The 18,801-nt window shown below is 37.9% G+C and overlaps 1 protein-coding gene across 6 annotated transcripts in view; it reads left to right on the plus strand.

The window, feature by feature from the left end:
• BCO2 (beta-carotene oxygenase 2) overlaps window positions 1-18,013 on the plus strand; it is a 54,574-nt gene extending 36,561 nt beyond the window's left edge. For 4 of the 6 annotated variants that reach the window (XM_072822011.1, XM_072822009.1, XM_072822014.1 and 1 more), the window contains 5 exons: window positions 175-342; window positions 12,808-12,945; window positions 14,430-14,612; window positions 15,454-15,564; window positions 16,792-18,013. In XM_072822011.1, the coding sequence (XP_072678112.1) occupies window positions 175-342; window positions 12,808-12,945; window positions 14,430-14,612; window positions 15,454-15,564; window positions 16,792-16,905 (714 nt within the window). In that variant the 3' untranslated portion in view covers window positions 16,906-18,013. The remainder of the gene's footprint in view (window positions 1-174; window positions 343-12,807; window positions 12,946-14,429; window positions 14,613-15,453; window positions 15,565-16,791) is intronic. The other 2 variants (XM_072822010.1, XM_072822015.1) reach the window with 1 other exon arrangement.
• Window positions 18,014-18,801: the final 788 nt, after the last annotated feature.

Here is an 18,801-nt window from a genome sequence, read left to right on the forward strand (position 1 = left end):
CTTAAACAAGCAATGCTCAAATCAAAATGTTTGCTTCTACTTTTTACACTTGCTAGGCTTGTCATTAAAGGGAGGTCATTAACCTTTTTAATTTAAACTTCGTGGTTCTGTTCCCTAGAGAAAAAAAATGAAACAAAAAATAAAATATCTCTTTTCATTGTATTTCCCCTGCAGCTTCTTCCAGGAATGTACTACACTAAACCTTTTGTTACTTTTCATCAAATCAATGCCTTTGAGGACCAGGGCTGTGTTGTAATTGATTTGTGCTGTCAAGATGATGGAAGAAGCCTGGAAGTTTACCAGCTACAGAATCTCAGGAAAGCTGGAGAAGGGCTTGATCAGGTAAATAACTGATTTGTCAGGAGTTGTCAACATAATTTTGAACTAGTCAGGTTCTGGTTAGCTTTGGAATTAGCTGTTTCTCTTGCTTCTTTGGCAAATAAAGAAGGAGAATGGTTTTGAAGCATTGAAAACACAGCTTTGTAATTTACTTATTTAATACTTAAAAATAGGGATCCCTGGGTGGCACAGCAGTTTAGCGCCTGCCTTTGGCCCAGGGCGCAATCCTGGAGACCCGGGATCGAATCCCAAGTCGGGCTCCCTGTGCATGGAGCCTGCTTCTCCTTCTGCCTGTGTCTCTGCCTCTCTCTCTCTCTCTCTCTCTCTGTGTGACTATCATAAATAAATAAAAATTTTAAAAAAATACTTAAAAATAATTCAAAATACTTACTTCATACCTAATAAATAAAAAGCATATTAAGGAAAACCAAGAGATGTGTTTTGGAGCTCTTGTGATTAGTTCTTTATTATACTTGAACACTAAATACACTTACGTTTCCTGGAAAGGGTAACAAAATGGACTATATAATATCTTAATTCTCTGATAAAAGAAAGTGTTTCAGTTCATCTAGCTGAAGGGATTCACATTTTCCTGATACTGAATCCCAGGTAAAGTTTTCCCTTTAGATTATGCAATATAAATTGGTTTGAGCTGTAGTTTTTTTTATATTTATTTAAAAAAAATTTTTTTTTTTTAAAGTAAGCTCCAGGGATCCCTGGGTTGGCTCAGTGGTTTAGTGCCTGCCTTTGGACCAGGACGTGATCCTGGAGTCCCGGGATCAAGTCCCACATCGGGCTCCCTGCATGGAGCCTGCTTCTCCCTCTGCCTGTGTCTCTGCCTCTCTCTCTCTCTCTCTCATGAATAAATAAATAAAATCTTTAAAAAAAAATAAAGTAAGCTCCATATCCAGTGTGGAGCTGATGTGGGGCTTGAACTCACAACCCTGAGATCAAAACCAGAGCTGAGACAAAAGTTGGATGCTTAACTGACTGAGTCACCCAGATGCCCTTGTAGTTTTATTTTTAAATCTTTTTAAAACATTAATTTTAAAGTTCTTTATACTTACAGAACTGACCTATGTTAGTGGTGCTTTTGATGAATAAGTTTCCAAGATATCAATTTTTTTTATGAGTAGTACATTGTACATCCTATTTCAGATATCGTCCCATCATAAGGTCATGGAAATATTTTCTCATTTACCTCTAGAAGAATTTTTAATTGTAAAAATTAAGTATACATATATATAGTTCTATTTCTGAACTCTGTATTCTGTTCCACTGGTCTACTTATGCATTCTTGTACCAGTATCCCATTGTTCTGATTACTATCTCTGTATTAAAAAAATCTTTATGTTTAGTAGATCATGTCCTCCTAATTTTTTTCTTCTAGAATAAGTATAGATTTCCTCCTGGGTATTACTCCTAGGCATTTATTTCTAGGTAATATATATATATATGTGTATATACATACATATATGTATATACACATATATATATTTTGAAAGAGTGTGCATGAATGGGGGATGCATAAGGAGAGAGAAAGAGAAAGAGAAAGAGAGAGAGAGAGAGAGAGAGAGAGAGAGAATCTTAAGCAGACCCCATGCTCAGCTCAGAGCTCAAGATGGGGCTCCATCTCATAACCCTGAGATCATGACCTGAGCCAAAATCAAGAGTCAGACCCTTAACTGACTGAGCCATTCAGGTGCCCCAGGTATTTAATATTATTTTATATTACTTTAGATGTTATTTATCTTCACTTGCATTTATGTGAATACTGCTGTATAGCAATATGATTGATTTTTATTTATTGATCTTATATTCGGTAATGAATGTAGCAATTCAGTGATTCTAATAATTTATAGATTCTTCAAGATTCTGTACATCTATAATTGTATCTTACGCAAATAATGATGTTTTTTTTCTTCCTTTCCAAACTAGTTATTGGTTTTCTTTCTCTTGCCCTACTTTACTTTTTTTTTTTTAATTTATTTTTTATTGGTGTTCAATTTACTAACATACAGAATAACCCCCAGTGCCCGTCACCCATTCACTCCCACCCCCCGCCCTCCTCCCCTTCTACCACCCCTAGTTCGTTTCCCAGAGTTAGCAGTCTTTACGTTCTGTCTCCCTTTCTGATATTTCCCACACATTTCTTCCCCCTTCCCTTATATTCCCTTTCACTATTATTTATATTCCCCAAATGAATGAGAACATATAATGTTTGTCCTTCTCCGACTGGCTTACTTCACTCAGCATAATACCCTCCAGTTCCATCCACGTTGAAGCAAATGGTGGGTATTTGTCATTTCTAATAGCTGAGTAATATTCCATTGTATACATAAACCACATCTTCTTTATCCATTCATCTTTCGTTGGACACCGAGGCTCCTTCCACAGTTTGGCTATCGTGGCCATTGCTGCTATAAACATCGGGGTGCAGGTGTCCCGGCGTTTCATTGCATTTGTATCTTTGGGGTAAATCCCCAACAGTGCAATTGCTGGGTCGTAGGGCAGGTCTATTTTTAACTGTTTGAGGAACCTCCACACAGTTTTCCAGAGTGGCTGCACCAGTTCACATTCCCACCAACAGTGTATGAGGGTTCCCTTTTCTCCGCATCCTCTCCAACATTTGTGGTTTCCTGCCTTGTTAATTTTCCCCATTCTCACTGGTGTGAGGTGGTATCTCATTGTGGTTTTGATTTGTATTTCCCTGATGGCAAGTGATGCAGAGCATTTTCTCATGTGCGTGTTGGCCATGTCTATGTCTTCCTCTGTGAGATTTCTGTTCATGTCTTTTGCCCATTTCATGATTGGATTGTTTGTTTCTTTGCTGTTGAGTTTAATAAGTTCTTTATAGATCTTGGAAACTAGCCCTTTATCTGATATGTCATTTGCAAATATCTTCTCCCATTCTGTAGGTTGTCTTTGAGTTTTGTTGACTGTATCCTTTGCTGTGCAAAAGCTTCTTATCTTGATGAAGTCCCAATAGTTCATTTTTGCTTTTGTTTCTTTTGCCTTCGTGGATGTATCTTGCAAGAAGTTACTGTGGCCGAGTTCAAAAAGGGTGTTGCCTGTGTTCTTCTCTAGGATTTTGATGGAATCTTGTCTCACATTTAGATCTTTCATCCATTTTGAGTTTATCTTTGTGTATGGTGCAAGAGAGTGGTCTAGTTTCATTCTTCTGCATGTGGATGTCCAATTTTCCCAGCACCATTTATTGAAGAGACTGTCTTTCTTCCAATGGATAGTCTTTCCTCCTTTATCGAATATTAGTTGCCCATAAAGTTCAGGGTCCACTTCTGGATTCTCTATTCTGTTCCACTGATCTATGTGTCTGTTTTTGTGCCAGTACCACACTGTCTTGATGACCACAGCTTTGTAGTACAACCTGAAATCTGGCATTGTGATGCCCCCAGCTATGGTTTTCTTTTTTAAAATTCCCCTGGCTATTCGGGGTCTTTTCTGATTCCACACAAATCTTAAAATAATTTGTTCTAACTCTCTGAAGAAAGTCCATGGTATTTTGATAGGGATTGCATTAAACGTGTATATTGCCCTGGGTAACATTGACATTTTCACAATATTAATTCTTCCAATCCATGAGCATGGAATATTTTTCCATCTCTTTGTGTCTTCCTCAATTTCTTTCAGAAGTGTTCTATAGTTTTTAGGGTATAGATCCTTTACATCTTTGGTTAGGTTTATTCCTAGGTATCTTATGCTTTTGGGTGCAATTGCCCTACTTTACTGGATCTCCAGTACAGTGTTGGATGTAAGTGGTGATAGTTGCTATCCTTATCTGATGCCTGATCTGAGAGGAAAAGTTTTCTTAATTTTACTATTAAATATGCTGTTTGCTATAGATTTAAACAAACGAACAAACTAGTAGACTTTGTTTTTTTAAAGAAGTTTTGGGTTTAAAGCAAAATCAAGCAGAACATACAGAGAACGCCCATGTATATTCTCTTACCCCTTCTCTCTCCAGGTTCCCTATTATTTACATCTTGCCTTGGTGTGGTATACTTGTTATAGTTGATGAGCCAATATTTATACATTATTACTAAGTAAAACCTATAATTTACATTAGCTTTCATTCTTTGTGTTGTACAAGTCTATGGATTTTGACAAATGCATTAGGTCATGTAGAATAGTTTCCCTGCCCTAAAATACCATGTTCCACCTATTCTTCCCTCCCCACTTCTCTCAACACCTGGCAACTAGTAATCTTTTTACTGTCTATAGTTTTTCCTTTTCCAAGATGTCATATTATTGGAATCCTAGAGTATGTAGCTTTTTCAGACTAGCTTTCTTTTAAAGATTTGTTTATTTGAGAGAGAAAGAGAGAGAAAATTATTGCTAGATTTTTTTTAAAGATGCTTTTTATTTGCTTAGGAAAGTTCTTTCTTACTTACAGTTTACTAGAATTATTATCATGGATGGGTGTTGGATTTATTGTTTTTTTTCTGTACTATTGAGATAATCATATGACTTATCCTTTATGTAATCAATGTGGTGAAGTATATTGATTGATTTAAAAAATGTTTATAACAGCTACTTATTGATTTTTTTTTTACTTATTGATTTTTGAATGTGAAGCTTAACCTTCCATTCCTGAACCAAATCCCAACTGATTGCAACATATTTTTCTTTTAATATTGTTAAATTTACTTCGTTAATATTTTGTTTAGGATATTTTTGCATGTATTTTCTGAATAAAATTGGCCTATAATTTTTTTCTTATAACGACCTTGTTAAGTTTTGGTATTAAGGTTTGGTGATCTCATACAGTGGGTTGGAAATTGTTCTCTATTCTCTGCATGAAAATGTATCAGATTGGCATTATTTCTTAAATGTTTGGAATAATTCAAGAAGTTAGCCATCTGGGCCTGTAAATTTCTTTTTTTTTTAAATTTTTTATTTATTTATGATAGTCATATCACAGAGAGAGAGAGAGAGAGAGAGAGAGACAGGCAGAGACAGAAGCAGGCTCCATGCACCGGGAGCCCGACGTGGGATTCGATCCCGGGTCTCCAGGATCGCGCCCCGGGCCAAAGGCAGGCGCTAAACCGCTGCGCCACCCAGGGATCCCGCCTGTAAATTTCTTTATAGTTAGATCTTAAATTATGAATTCTGTTTCTTTAATAATATAGGATTATTCTGATTTTCTGTTTTTCATTGTGTCAAATTTGGTAAATTGAGTTTTTCTATAAATTTATCCATGACATCTAATATTTCAAATTTATTTACTGGATGTTATTCATAATGTCATTCTATGTTTTAAAAAAATGTACCTAGGGTTAATTGATACCACCTGTTTTTATTCTAATATGGTTATTTTTCCTGTCTTTTTTGTTCATTTGCTTGCTAAGGCTTGCCAGTCCAGTGTCTTATTAATTTAATGAAGCTTTTCAAAAAGGACTATCTTTTTTCCTTTGCTGGTGCTCTTTAATGTGTGTTTGTTTTCCATTTCATCAATTTCTGTTCTTATTTTTATTATTTCCTTTTCTACTTTGTTTTTTTCTTTTTTAGGTTTTTATTTAAATTCCAGTTAGTTAACATACAGTGTAGTTTCAGGAGTAGAATTTAATGATTCATCAGATGCATACAACAGCTAGGGCTCATCACAAGTGCCCTCCTTCATCCCCATCCTCCATCTAGCCCATCCCCCACCCATGTCTCTCCAGTGACCCTGTGTTCTCTATTGCTAAGAATCTGTTTTATGGTTTGCCTCCCTCTTTTTTCTTTTCTCTCCTATCATCCTCTTTTTTTTTCTTAGATTCCACATGTGAGTGAAATCATATGGTATTTGTCTTTCTCTGACACTTTCTACTGTCTCTGTGCTTAATGTGTCCTCTTTCTAACTAAGGATATGGATCCTTAGTTTGTTATTTTTTTTCATTTTTTTAAAGATTTTATTTATTTATTCATTCATGAGAGAGAGAGAGAAAGAGAGAGAGGGAGAGAGGCAGAGACACAGGCAGAGGGAGAAGCAGGCTCCATATAGGCACCCTGATGTGGGACTCGATCCTGGGTCTCCAGGATCACACCCTGGGCAGAAGGCAGCACTAAACTGCCGAGCCACCCGGGCTGCCCAGTTTGTTATTTTTTTATACTTTCCCCCACAACATATGTCTTTGAGATGATAAATTTCTCTTTGGCTGCATCCCACGAGTTTTGATATGTTTTATTTTTATTACCTTTCAGTTAAAGAATTTTCTCTCATTGAGGTATCTTCTTTGGAACATATTTTTAAAATTCCAAATATATTGGGATTTTTCTAGTTATTTTCTGCCATTAATTTTCAGCTTAATATTACTGTATGATTTTAAATTTATAAAATTTATTGAGATTTGCTTTATGACCCAGAACAAGATAATTTTTATTTTATTTTTTTAAAGATTTTATTTTTTTATTCATGAGAGACACAGAAAAAGAGAGAGGCAGAGACACAGGCAAAGGGAGAAGCAGGCTCCATGTAGGAAGCCCAAAGTGGGACTCGATCCTGGGTCTCCAGGATCATGCTCTGGGGTGAAGGTGGCTCTAAACCGCCAAGCCACCTGGGCTGCCCACAAGATCATTTTTCAATGCTTCATGTATGTTAGAAATAGTATATATTCTGAATTTTGCATGTAGTGTTTTAATATATGTCAATTAAGTCATATTTGTTTATATATATCCAAATCATGCTTGTTTTTATTGATTGCTGCTTATTATATAAGGTTCCGATATCACATGAGAGGCATAGTAAAACTCTTACTTAGACTATAGACTTTTCTGTTTCTTTTTATAGTTATGTTAGTTTTATTTAATATTATTTTTAAAAAGATTTTATTTATTTATTCATGAGAGACAGAGAGAGAGAGAGAGAGGCAGAGACACAGGCAGAGGGAGAAGCAGGCTCTACGCAGGGAGCCCGACATGGGACTCGGTCCTGGGTCTCCAGGATCAGGCCCTGGGCTGAAGGCGGCGCTAAACAGCTGAGCCACTGGGCTGCCCTTTAATATTATTTTTTAAAGTAAACTCAACCGCCAATGTAGGGCTCGAACTCATGACGCACCCAAAGATCGAGAGTTACATGCTCTACCAACTAAGACAGCCAGACACCCCTTTAATTATGTTAAATTTTACTTTATACATTTTGGTGCTTTGTTATTATGTATATACAAATTTAGAATTGTTCTACCTTGATAATTTATTGAACATTTATTTCTGAGTAATGGTTTTTGCCTTAAAGTCTACTTTTTTGCATAGTGCTTGCCTGCTCTAACTTTTCTACTTTTTTAGTTTTAATCTTTCTGAATGTGTACCTTGTAAGCAACATATATTTTAAAAATCCATTGTGCTAATTCTTGATGTTTTTTAAAATGATTTATTTGTTTGAGACAGAGGGTTGTGCGCATGTGCGGTGGGGGAAGATGGGCAGAGGGAGAGACAGAGAATCCTCAAGCAAACTCCCCACTGAGCCCGGATCCTGCAGTAGAGTTCCATCCCAGGACCCATGATCCCAGGATCATGACCTGAGCTGAAATCAGGAGTCAGCCACTTAACTGACTGAGCCACTGGGTGCCTAAATCTTGACTTTTATTTGAGCCTTTAGTTGGAATAATCACCAATATACTAAGGTTTAAAAATCCTATCTTACTATTCACTACCTATTTGTGTCATTGATTCTTTCTCTCCTTTCTTGTCTTCTCTGGATTGGTTGAGTATATTTTATTGTTTCATTTCTATCTCCCTTCCTCCAAACCTTGTTTCACCCTCTGCCCATTAGCTTGGTATACATTCTTTTGGTAGTTATTTTAGAGATTAAAACATAGATCCTTGGGCAGCCCAGGTGGCTCAGCGGTTTAGTGCTGCCTTCAGCCCAGGGCATGATCCTGGAGACCCGGGATCGAGTCTGGCGTTGGGCTCACTGCATGGAGCTTGCTTTGCCCTCTGCCTGTGTCTCTGCCTCTGTGTGTGTGTGTCTCATGAATAAATGAATAAAATCTAAAAAAATAAAATAAAATATAGATCCTTGATTTAACACAATGTATTATAAATTGATTCTTTTAATTCTTTGCATACAGTGTAAGAACTCTGGAATGCTTTAACTCTATTTATTCTACTCCTGGTTTATACACTGCTGTTGTGTATTTTAATTTTCTTTCTATATTAAAGCCTATAAGGCATTATTACTAATATTGCTTTATGTAATCATAGTTCCGCATACTACCCATTTACCCACATCTGTACCTTTCAATTGCTCTTAATCCCTCTCAGTCTGTCTGAACTTCTGTGTGGAATCATTTCTTTCTGACAGAAGACCATCTTTTTGTGCTCCTTACAGTTCAGATATACTGGTGGTGAAATCTCTATTTTTGCCTGTCAGGAAAGTATCTTTATCTTACCTTCTTTCTTGAAGGATACTTTAGATAAAGTATAGATACATAGATACATAGATAAAGACTTCTATGTTATTAGCTATTTTCTTTTGACATTCTAAAGATATTTGTATTCTGATTTCTGTTGAGAAATCAGTAGTCTAAGCTTTGCTCCTTTGAAGTTGATAATTTTTCCTCCTCTCATTTTAAAATCTTCTCTTTGGTTTTCTGTAGTTAGTCCTATGGTATCTCTCAATATAGTTTTCTTTTTATTTATTTTACATGGGTGTTTTTAGGGATACTTGAATCTATGGTTTGATGTCTTTCATTAATTTTGAAAAATGTCACCTATTGTTTCTTCAAATACTGCCTCTGGTAAATCCTTTCTTTCTCTTCTGCTGAGACTGCAATACACACGTCACTCCTTTTCACTCTGTCCATTTGTTGCTTATGTTCTCTTTAGAGTTTACCTTCCTTGTCTCTCTCTAAGCATCTTGTTTGGGATATTTTCTTCTTATCTATCTTACTGTTTATTTTTTTTTTCAGCTGTGTCTATTCTGCTGTTAAACTTTGCCACTAGGTTCTTAATCTCATTGCATTTTTCAGTTCTAGAATTTTAATTTGGTTCTCTTTTATAATTTCTAGTTCTCTGCTACAATGCTCAAGTTAAAAGAATTTCCTCCAACCTATTCAGAATACTTAAAGTCTGATAGTTTCTAATATCTTGATCCCTTGTGGCCCTGTTTCTGTTGTTTGTTACCTTGTTTTGTTTTTTAATCATGCTCTCTTGTCTTTTCATGTGTTCTCTAATTCTTGTCTTCTCATGTGTTCTCTAATTTTTGTTGTATACAGAATATTGTGTTTGAAAAATTGTAGAGATATTTTGAGACCCAGGACGATATGTTCCACCAGAGAAATTTATTTTCTTCTGGCAGATTGCTAGGGTACATGAGGAGTCCCAGATATTCTTAATCTAGTTATAGGGATTGAGATATTTTGAAGAAGGATGCAGTCCCTGAAAGAGTTGGACTATTTCTTGTTTATTCTTACTCTTAGGTGCTGACCTGCAGGGTCTTGACCCAAAGAACTAGGGGTTTATCAGGGCTTCTCCTTTTTTGGCAGTTATTGAATTCCAACTTTTGTCCCTTTAGTTCCTCAAAACTATCAAAGTCTCTACTCACTAGGGTCAAGTGGTTAGGGAGTTGATGTGGCTATATCTTTATAAAGGTAACATTAAGGATTCTTGTGATTTTATATCTTGAGTGCAGTGGTGACTACATGAATTTACACGTGATAAAATTGCATGGAATTAAATACGCACACGCAAATGAATGCATGTTGAATTGGTAAAATCCGAATAAAGTTGGTGGATTAATATCAATGTAAATTTTTCAGTTGTGATATTGTACTCTAGTTATGCAAGATATTATCATTGGTGAATCTGGATGAAGGATACATGTGATCCCTCTGCATTATTTTTTTATGTGATAAAATATACATAACATAAAATTTATCATTTTAACCATTTTTAGGTGTTTAGTTCAGTGGCATTAAGTACATGAACAGTGTTGTACAGCCATAACCACTGTACATTTCCAGACTTTTTTTTACCATCCTTAACAGAAACTCTACCCATTAAATAACAAATTCCTATTCCCCACTCTCTGCAGCCTTTGGGAGCCTCTACTTTACTTTCTGTTTCTATGCATTTACCTACTCTGGGTACCTAATATAAGTGGAATCAGACAGGATTTATTTATTTGTTCGTTTATTTATTTTTAAATATTTTATTTATTTAATAGAGAGATAGAGAGCATGAGTAGAAAGAGAATCAATAGGAGAGGGAGAAGCAGACTCTCCACTGATCAGGGAGCCCAATGCAGGGCTTCATCCCAGGACCCTGAGATCATGACCTGAGCTGAAGGCAGATGCACCGAGGCACCCAGGTGCCCCAAAGATTTTGTGTGTATGTGTTTGGCTTATTTTATTTAATATAATCCTTTCAAGGGTCATCCATATTGTAATATATATCAAAATCTCATTCCTGTTATAGGTTAAATATGTCCTTGTATGTCTATACTACATTTTTTTGTCTGCTTATCTGTTGGTGGACATTTGGGTGGATTGTTTTTTACCTTTTGGCAATGCGAATAATGCTGTTATGAACATCAGGATACAAGTATCTATTTGAGCCTGTTTTAAATTCCTTTTGTATACACCTGGAAGTGGAATTGCTGGATCCTATGATAATTCTATATCTGTTTGAGGAACTACCAGACTGTTGTCCACAGTGGCTGCACCATGTACAGGGGACCAATTTCTCCATATTTCACAGCACTTGTTATTTTGTTTTTGTTTTTATTTTTTTGACAATAGCCACCCTAGTGTGAAGTAGTGTCTCATTGTGGTTTTAATTTTGTATTTCCTTAAGGACTAATGATGTTGAGCATCTTTTCAAGTACCTATTGGCCATTTGTATATTTTTGATGAAATGTTAATTCTAGTCTCTTGCCTATTTTTAATCAGTTGTTTATCTTTCTGCATTATTCCATGCCAATCTGCAATGATCTCAGGATTAAAAAGTCTAATAAAGAAATTCTCTCATTTTCTCAGCCTTTTTGAGAAGCAGCTGATATCCTGAGGGGACAAATTGCCCCCCAGTATCTTATTTACCTGTGGGTTTCCTTCTCTCTTCAAATCTCTGCCCTGTTGATTTTCACTGCCTTTTTAGCTCACCAGTGCCTACACACAGCTATTTAAAAAATCTTGTCCAGCTTCTTTAGCTGTTTTCAGTGGGACAGTTGATCGACATTACCTAATCCATCAGTACTGGAAGTGCTTTTGTTCAGCTATGGTTTTGCAAAAGAAAAGAAATGTTTAAATAAATTTAAAATTAATTTTTAGAAATCTCTTTGTGAAGTTTAACAATAGCACTAAATCTTTACTTGGTAAAAACATTTCTGTGTGAGATGGAGATGATATGAACCAAGTGTATGAAGGGAAATGGCAGTTTGCCCTCCATCTTAACAGTAGTTCAAGAGAAGAAAATGTGCTGAAAGCATTCTTATTGTCAGAAAAAAAACCCCATTTATTTTGTTAGTGTCTCCTGCTTAAACATAATCTGTGTTGGGGGTCCCCAAAGTCACAAACCCCCTTGGTTTGATGATTCACTAGGAGGGCTCACAGATCTCAGGAAAATCAGCACATGAAAAGGTGCATGGGATGATGCCTGGAGAAAACTGACAGGTACACATTTCCAAGTCCTTTCTGGTGGAGTCACACAGGACAGGCCTGAACTCTTCAGCAACTTTGTTGTGACAACGTGTGTGAAATGTTACATGGCAGGGAAGCTTGTCCAAGCTGGTTGTCCCGGGTTTTGTTGGGGATTGGCGCATAGGCCCATAGCCTCTACACAACCTGGGTTAGTGAGCCTCCATATGCCCATAGGAAGCAGGTGTTCATTATAAATCACATTGTTAGTATCTGGAGAAGCTAGTACAGTGTGGCTCAAGACCTCAGGTCTGCAAAACCACTCTTGTCAGACAAAACATTCTAAGAGCTTAATTTCCAGGTGCCGGCCAACGACTGACTAGTTGTGAAAATAGACCGTTCTTGACAATGTGCCAGGTTTCAGCAGCCCAGGTCTACTATGTTAATGCTTTTCTAATGCAGAGGCCCATTCTGACCAAACATGAGGAAGGAAGCACCCTGTTACTCTGTAGGCTCTCACCCTGCAGTATGTTTCTTAGTGGCACTTATCACTATCAGACCTTGAGCTATGTAATCATTTGTTTATTAGACATTCGTTCAATAACCTGTGTTTTAATTCTTATTTATTATCATCCTTTCTCCATTAGAATGTGAATTCCATGAGGCCAGAGACTTGGTTCACCGTTGCATTCCCAAGGTCTAAAACAGTGCTTGGCCTATAGGAGGTAGACAGATATCCTCAGCAGATATTTGAGGAATAAATGAATGAATGAAAATTATCACTTAGGCAATTACTTACGAATGCCAACAATATTCCCTGGGTATAAATTATTGGGATGTGCTGTTATCCCACGAATGACATTTTCTCATCTGTTTCTTTGTCTCTCCTGAACAGGTCTATAATTCAGTGGGAAGATCTTTCCCTCGAAGGTTTGTTTTGCCCTTACATGTCAGTTTGAATGACCCCGAGGGAGAGAACCTCAGCCCATTGTCCTATTCTTCAGCTAGTGCTGTGAAACACGCTGATGGAAAGGTACGCTATGAAAGGACATTAGACGAAGACTTTGAATTTTAGTCATATTGCTTTATTCCTTGGCTGTTCTACACAATATTTGGTGCCCAATAAGTCTGATAACATTCGACTGAGCAGGGTAAGGTCACAGGAACAGCAGAATTCTGAGTAGGAGTCAGCACTCTGTTTACTTTTTGTATTTTGAAACATGCAATTCTCTAATCGTTATGGATCATCTAAGTATTTGATATTGGTATTGATCATCTTCACCTTTAAATAGTTTGCACTTACCACAGGCATGTCATTGTGTAGCTATAAATATTTCAGCTTTAGTAGAGTAAAAAAGCACACTTCCACATGCCATGTGACCGTCACAAAACCTGATAATCTTTTTTTTTTCTCGTTTGAGTGTGCATATGTGTGCAAGCAGAGGAGGGTATGTGTGCAAAAGGGCAGAATTTTTTTTAAATTAACACATACTGTATTATTAGTTTCAGAGGTAGAATTTAGTGACTCATCTGTGGTATATAATACTCAGTGCTCATTATATCACATGCCTTCCTTAATGCCCATTACCCAGTTACCCCATCCTCCCACCTACCTTCCCTCCAGTGACCCTCAGTTTGTTTCCTATAGTTAAGAGTCTTTTATGGTTAGTCTCCCTTTCTGATTTCATCTTATTTTATTCTTCCTTCCCTTCCCCTCTGATCCTCTGCTTTGTTTCTTAAATTACACATATGAGTGAAATCATACAGTATTTGTCTTTCTCTGACTTATTTCACTTTAGCATAATACCCTCCAGTTCCATCCACATCCTTGCATATGGCAAGATTTCATTCTTTTTGATGGCTGAATAATATTCCATTCTATACCTTTATGTGTGTGTGTGTATAATATGTTATATATATATATAATATGCCACATTTTCTTTATCCATTCATCTGTCAATGAACAGTGGACATCTGGGCTCTTTCCATAGTTTGGCTATTGTGGACATTGCTGCTATAAACATTGGGATGCATGTGCCCCTTCAAAATACTATGTTTGTATCCTTTGGATAAATACCTAGTAGTGCAATTGCTGGGTTGTAGGATAGCTCTAGTTTTAACTTTTTGGGGAACCTCCATAGTATTCTCCAGAGCAGCCGCACCAGTTTACATTCCAACAGAGTAAGAGGGGTTCTGCTTGGAGAGAGAGAATCTTAAGCAGGCTCCATACACAGTGCAGAGCCTGGCATGGGGCTTGATCTCACAACCCCAAGATCATGACCTGAGCTGACATCAAAGGTTGGATGCTTAACCGACTGAGCCACGCAGGTGCCCTCAAACTCGATAATCTTTTATGCATTCGTACATATGATGGAAAGAGGAACAATAGATAAAAATACTTAGAAAGTCTCAATTCCCAAGCCCTGTGGTAAACTCAGTCCTCTCACTGACCTACGCTGTGTAAAATAAGTGAGAAAGAAAGCAACAACTGCAAATCTTTTTTGGGATCTCTTTTAGATTTGGTGTGCTTATGAAAATCTACATCCTGAGGATCTTGAGGAGGAAGGAGGTGTTGAATTTCCCCAGATCAACTATGGCCAATTCAGTGGCAAAAAGTATCGCTTCTTCTACGGCTGTGGCTTTCGGCATTTGGTGGGGGATTCTCTGATCAAGGTTGATGTGGTGAACAAGACACTGACGGTAATGAAAATATTTTTTTCCTTTCTGAACCCTATTTTTTTTGAACTCTATTTTTTAAATTTTATTTATTTATTTATTTATTTATTTATTTATTTATTTATATGAGAGAGAGCAAGAGGGCATGAGTGGGGTGAGGAGTGGCAGAGGGAGAGGAAGAAGTAGACTCCCCGCTGAGCAGAGCCTGATGATGTTGGGCTGGATCCCAGGACCCTGAGATCATGACCTGAGCCTAAGGCAGATGCTTAATCAGCTGAGCCTCCCACGTATCCCTCTCTTTCTGAAGTTTTAAAAGACCTGCTTTGCCCTTTGAATTGAATTGAATGTGAGTAGTGAATTGAATGAGTCTCCCTTTTCTTCCTCTACTCACATCACTTAGTGTCTCAGTCATCATGATATTTGAATTGAATTTCTGTTTTGTTAAAGTAGGTTTTGAGATTCTTTAACATATAAGTAGCTCAGCCATTTACTTTTCTTAAGTTTGAGAACCATGGAATCACTAAGGCTTAGGGGTATATTCCATCTATGGAGTTTTAAATGAATCACAAGCCCAGAAAAACAAGTCTGCGCTTGATATTATTTTTAAAGAAATCATGGGGTTCAGGTTGTTGGGACACTTATATTTCAGGTGGATGAGAAATTATAATTGCACAAATTGTGTCTGATAATGATGGAGTCTGCAGCTGCAAAAGCACCCCCCTCCTCCACTCAACTCAGTGAGCCTGATTCTTTTACTGTTGGAATATTGTACTGACAGCCAAATTCATGACATGTGATAAAAGCTATCAAAAGCTTCCTGATCATAACTAGCCTTCAATCAAATACTGTTTTGGGGGACTTCTAGATTTGGAGAGAAGATGGCTTTTACCCCTCGGAACCTGTGTTTGTCCCAGCACCAGGAACCAGAGAAGAAGATGGTGGGGTTATTCTCTCAGTGGTGATCACCCCGGACCAGGTAGATATATCTTTCCATCACTAGTCAGAGAGAAAAGTAGCACTGAGCCTTTTGAGGATTATATTCAGTGATGCTGTCAATAGTTTTTTTTAAATTTTTATTTATTTATGATAGTCACACAGAGAGAGAGAGAGAGAGAGAGGCAGAGACACAGGCAGAGGGAGAAGCAGGCTCCATGCACTGGGAGCCCGACGAGGGATTCGATCCCGGGTCTCCAGGATCGCGCCCTGGGCCAAAGGCAGGCGCCAAACCACTGCGCCACCCAGGGATCCCTGTCAATAGTTTTTGATTCCAATACAGCACTTTCTCCCTTTTCTTCCTCTATTCACATGTACATGCCCTTTTAAAAATCATAATCTGTGCTTTATCATTGCTTTAAAGCTCTGTCTCTATATAGTCATAATTTATATTTGCACAGAAATTCATTTACAAACGATTTTCACACATATCACTATATTTACTCATCAGAACAGCTTTGTTGGATACCATTTTATGCATGTGGAATTTGTAACTTTTAGAAGTTGAGACAGCTTGTGTCAGATCTCATAGTGGTAAAGACAGTGTTTCAGTCTGTCTTCTGACATCTAGTCTGACGTTCATGCCACCATTTGTACTGCCAGTTTCATCGGAGTGCCCCAAAAGTGTAATGGGGTGAGCCTTAGTGTCTCAGTCATCATGATATTTTAACTTCTTGTCTAAGGCAGTCTTGTGGCAAATCAGTTATTAGTGACTGCCTGGGTATAGGATTCTGAGGCTTTTTAAGGGTTCAGTGAGGAAAGTGCTATGATCAATTACTAATATCTGCCATAGGCCTAGAAGGACTTTGTCCTCACACCATGTACTTACCACTCCTGTAATTAGGCCAGGGCAAATATCAGTGTGCCTTGTAATGCTACCCTTTGTACAGCTCCAAAGTAACACTAAATGGAGGCATTTCTAATTTGGAAGAAAAAAATTCTATGTCTCTTAGGAGATTGAAAAGGAACAGGTAAAAAGATCCTTAAGCTCTGAGAGATTCTATGAAGGTAATTGGTATAGACAACTTAATTTCTTCACTCTCTGTGTGAACTTCTTCAGCTATGATTTCCTTTTCAGGCTAGTTCAGCCATTCAGCAAACATTTAGTGAATCGATAGATAGCCAAGGCACTGTGCGAGATGCTGAAGATAGATAGGAAGATGCATAAGACATGATCAAAAGGATTTTCAGTATTGTCTTTCTATTCTAGAATGAAAACAATTTTCTCCTAGTCTTGGATGCCAAGAACTTTGAAGAACTGGGCCGAGCAGAAGTGCCCGTGCGAATGCCTTATGGGTTCCATGGCACCTTTGTAGCCACCTGATAGGACACCTGGAAATGCCTGGAAACTAGCTCTGAGATGAACATATTCTGTACAAAAGAGAGAACAAAAAGAATACCTTCCCTTCCAAACCACAGACATCTGGTTTTAAAATTTCTATTAAAAACAGTTCTTGAGATAGTCATGGTTTTATAATTTCTTAGGGCTCATCCTTAAAAACATGAAGCAAGTGTTGATACATCCTTTTGAAGAGAGCTTTAAATTTATATTTACTAGCTAGATCTTCCTCTAGGTCATAAGAATACACGAAAGAAAAAATAGAGCTGTGTTATTACCACCACCAGGTCGGGAGGTGACAGAGGTCCTCACACTTGGGAAAAAAAATACAAATAATTATAGATAGTAAGATATGAATATAGCTCTAAAAAGCACTTTGTTTCTTCCATCACAGCCTGCCTATTAGCACAGCTTCAAAGGGGCCCAGGGAGGACAGGAAGCCAGTTATGTCATGCTTAGAAGCTTTCTTCCACACTGTTTCTCCGCTGTCCACAGAGGGCACAGCAGTTGAACCGCCAGCTGCCACCTTCTACCCCAGCTCAGCCTTGGGAGGGTTGTTTTGAGGGATGTCACTAAAATTTCTTCTCATCTCCAGGTATATGGTTCTCCAGAAATTGAAGAGGAGTTGGTAGTTCTTCATTCAATTGGGCAACAGGTGGCACTAGAGGCCATATAATCTCTACATTCCTAAACCCCCCCCCCCCACCAGTTTTTAACAACCGCCCAAATCTGCCATATGTCTGTCATGTAAGCCACACTTTTGCCAATACCTTCAAGATCCCTTGTTCCTTTTTCCTTCAGTTATACTTCCTCCATCCACTTCAGTCCAGTTTCAGGCCCGTTACACTGTCCTCCCTCCCTCTGCATGTTGCATGTTGCTGGGGAAGCCTCCTAGAGTTGTAGTTCTAGGCAACTGTGAATTCGCAGTTAGATACATGCACAACCCTGGACCAGCATCGCCAGTTTGTTCCCAGTTATCCTCAGGAGTTGTTGCAGACATCATAAACCCTGTTCTTTTCAGTGAAGTGTTCCCACAGGTACACAAATGCTGTGTGTAAGAGTTTATATTGTGGCAATAAAGTGAAAGTTCTAAGTTTTGTGTCTGAGTTGATGAGACACGGAACAAAAGCAGTGAGTAACAGAATGACGAAAAGATACCAGAGTAGAGCTAATACAGCAGATGGGGGAGCTTCGAGGCTGAAGTCACCGTAAGAGAACATAAATCCCCTCATATCTCACAGAATTCCTCAAAAAGGCATTGTACTTTTCCAGACAAGGAGTGGAAGATTGTTTTAGATCTTATCTGGATCTAAAGGGTGGAAGAGATTCTAGCTGACATCTGGGAGTACGTGGAGCTGATAAGTGTCTTTCCTCTATAAACTCCATCCTAATCACAGGGAGTGAAGTTCAAGCATATAAAGGTTAGCAGTACAATCATAAGGTTTGGACCCAAAGGTGCCTAAATTCTGCCATGGTTCTGCCAGCTATGAGGTTCTTGATGGAGAAGACAAAAAAGGATCAATGACATTTTGTAATAGCCTATGCCTGATAATCCAGTGCAGAGAGTTTAGGTAAATTGAGTGAGCATTTGACTAGGCTTCAAAGCCTCTGCAGGGCCTCTTCCCCTCTCATCACTCAGCAGTGTCTAGAGACTCAAGGAAAGGGAGTATGTGATGTACAAGGAAGAAGGAAAGGGACCTCTCCAGTGACTTTCTGTTAACTAATTACATCTGCAAAGACCCTTTCCCAAATAAAGTCATATTTTGAGTTACTGGAGGCTCAACACATTAATCTGGGGGGGGGGGGGGCATTACTGAGCTCATAACAGTATCACTAAGGGTGAATTTAGTACCTTTAATAAAAACATTTAGAGAAAGAGCT

This window comes from Canis lupus, chromosome 3 (genome assembly GCF_048164855.1).
Source record: "Canis lupus baileyi chromosome 3, mCanLup2.hap1, whole genome shotgun sequence".
Classification (NCBI taxonomy): domain Eukaryota; kingdom Metazoa; phylum Chordata; class Mammalia; order Carnivora; family Canidae; genus Canis; species Canis lupus.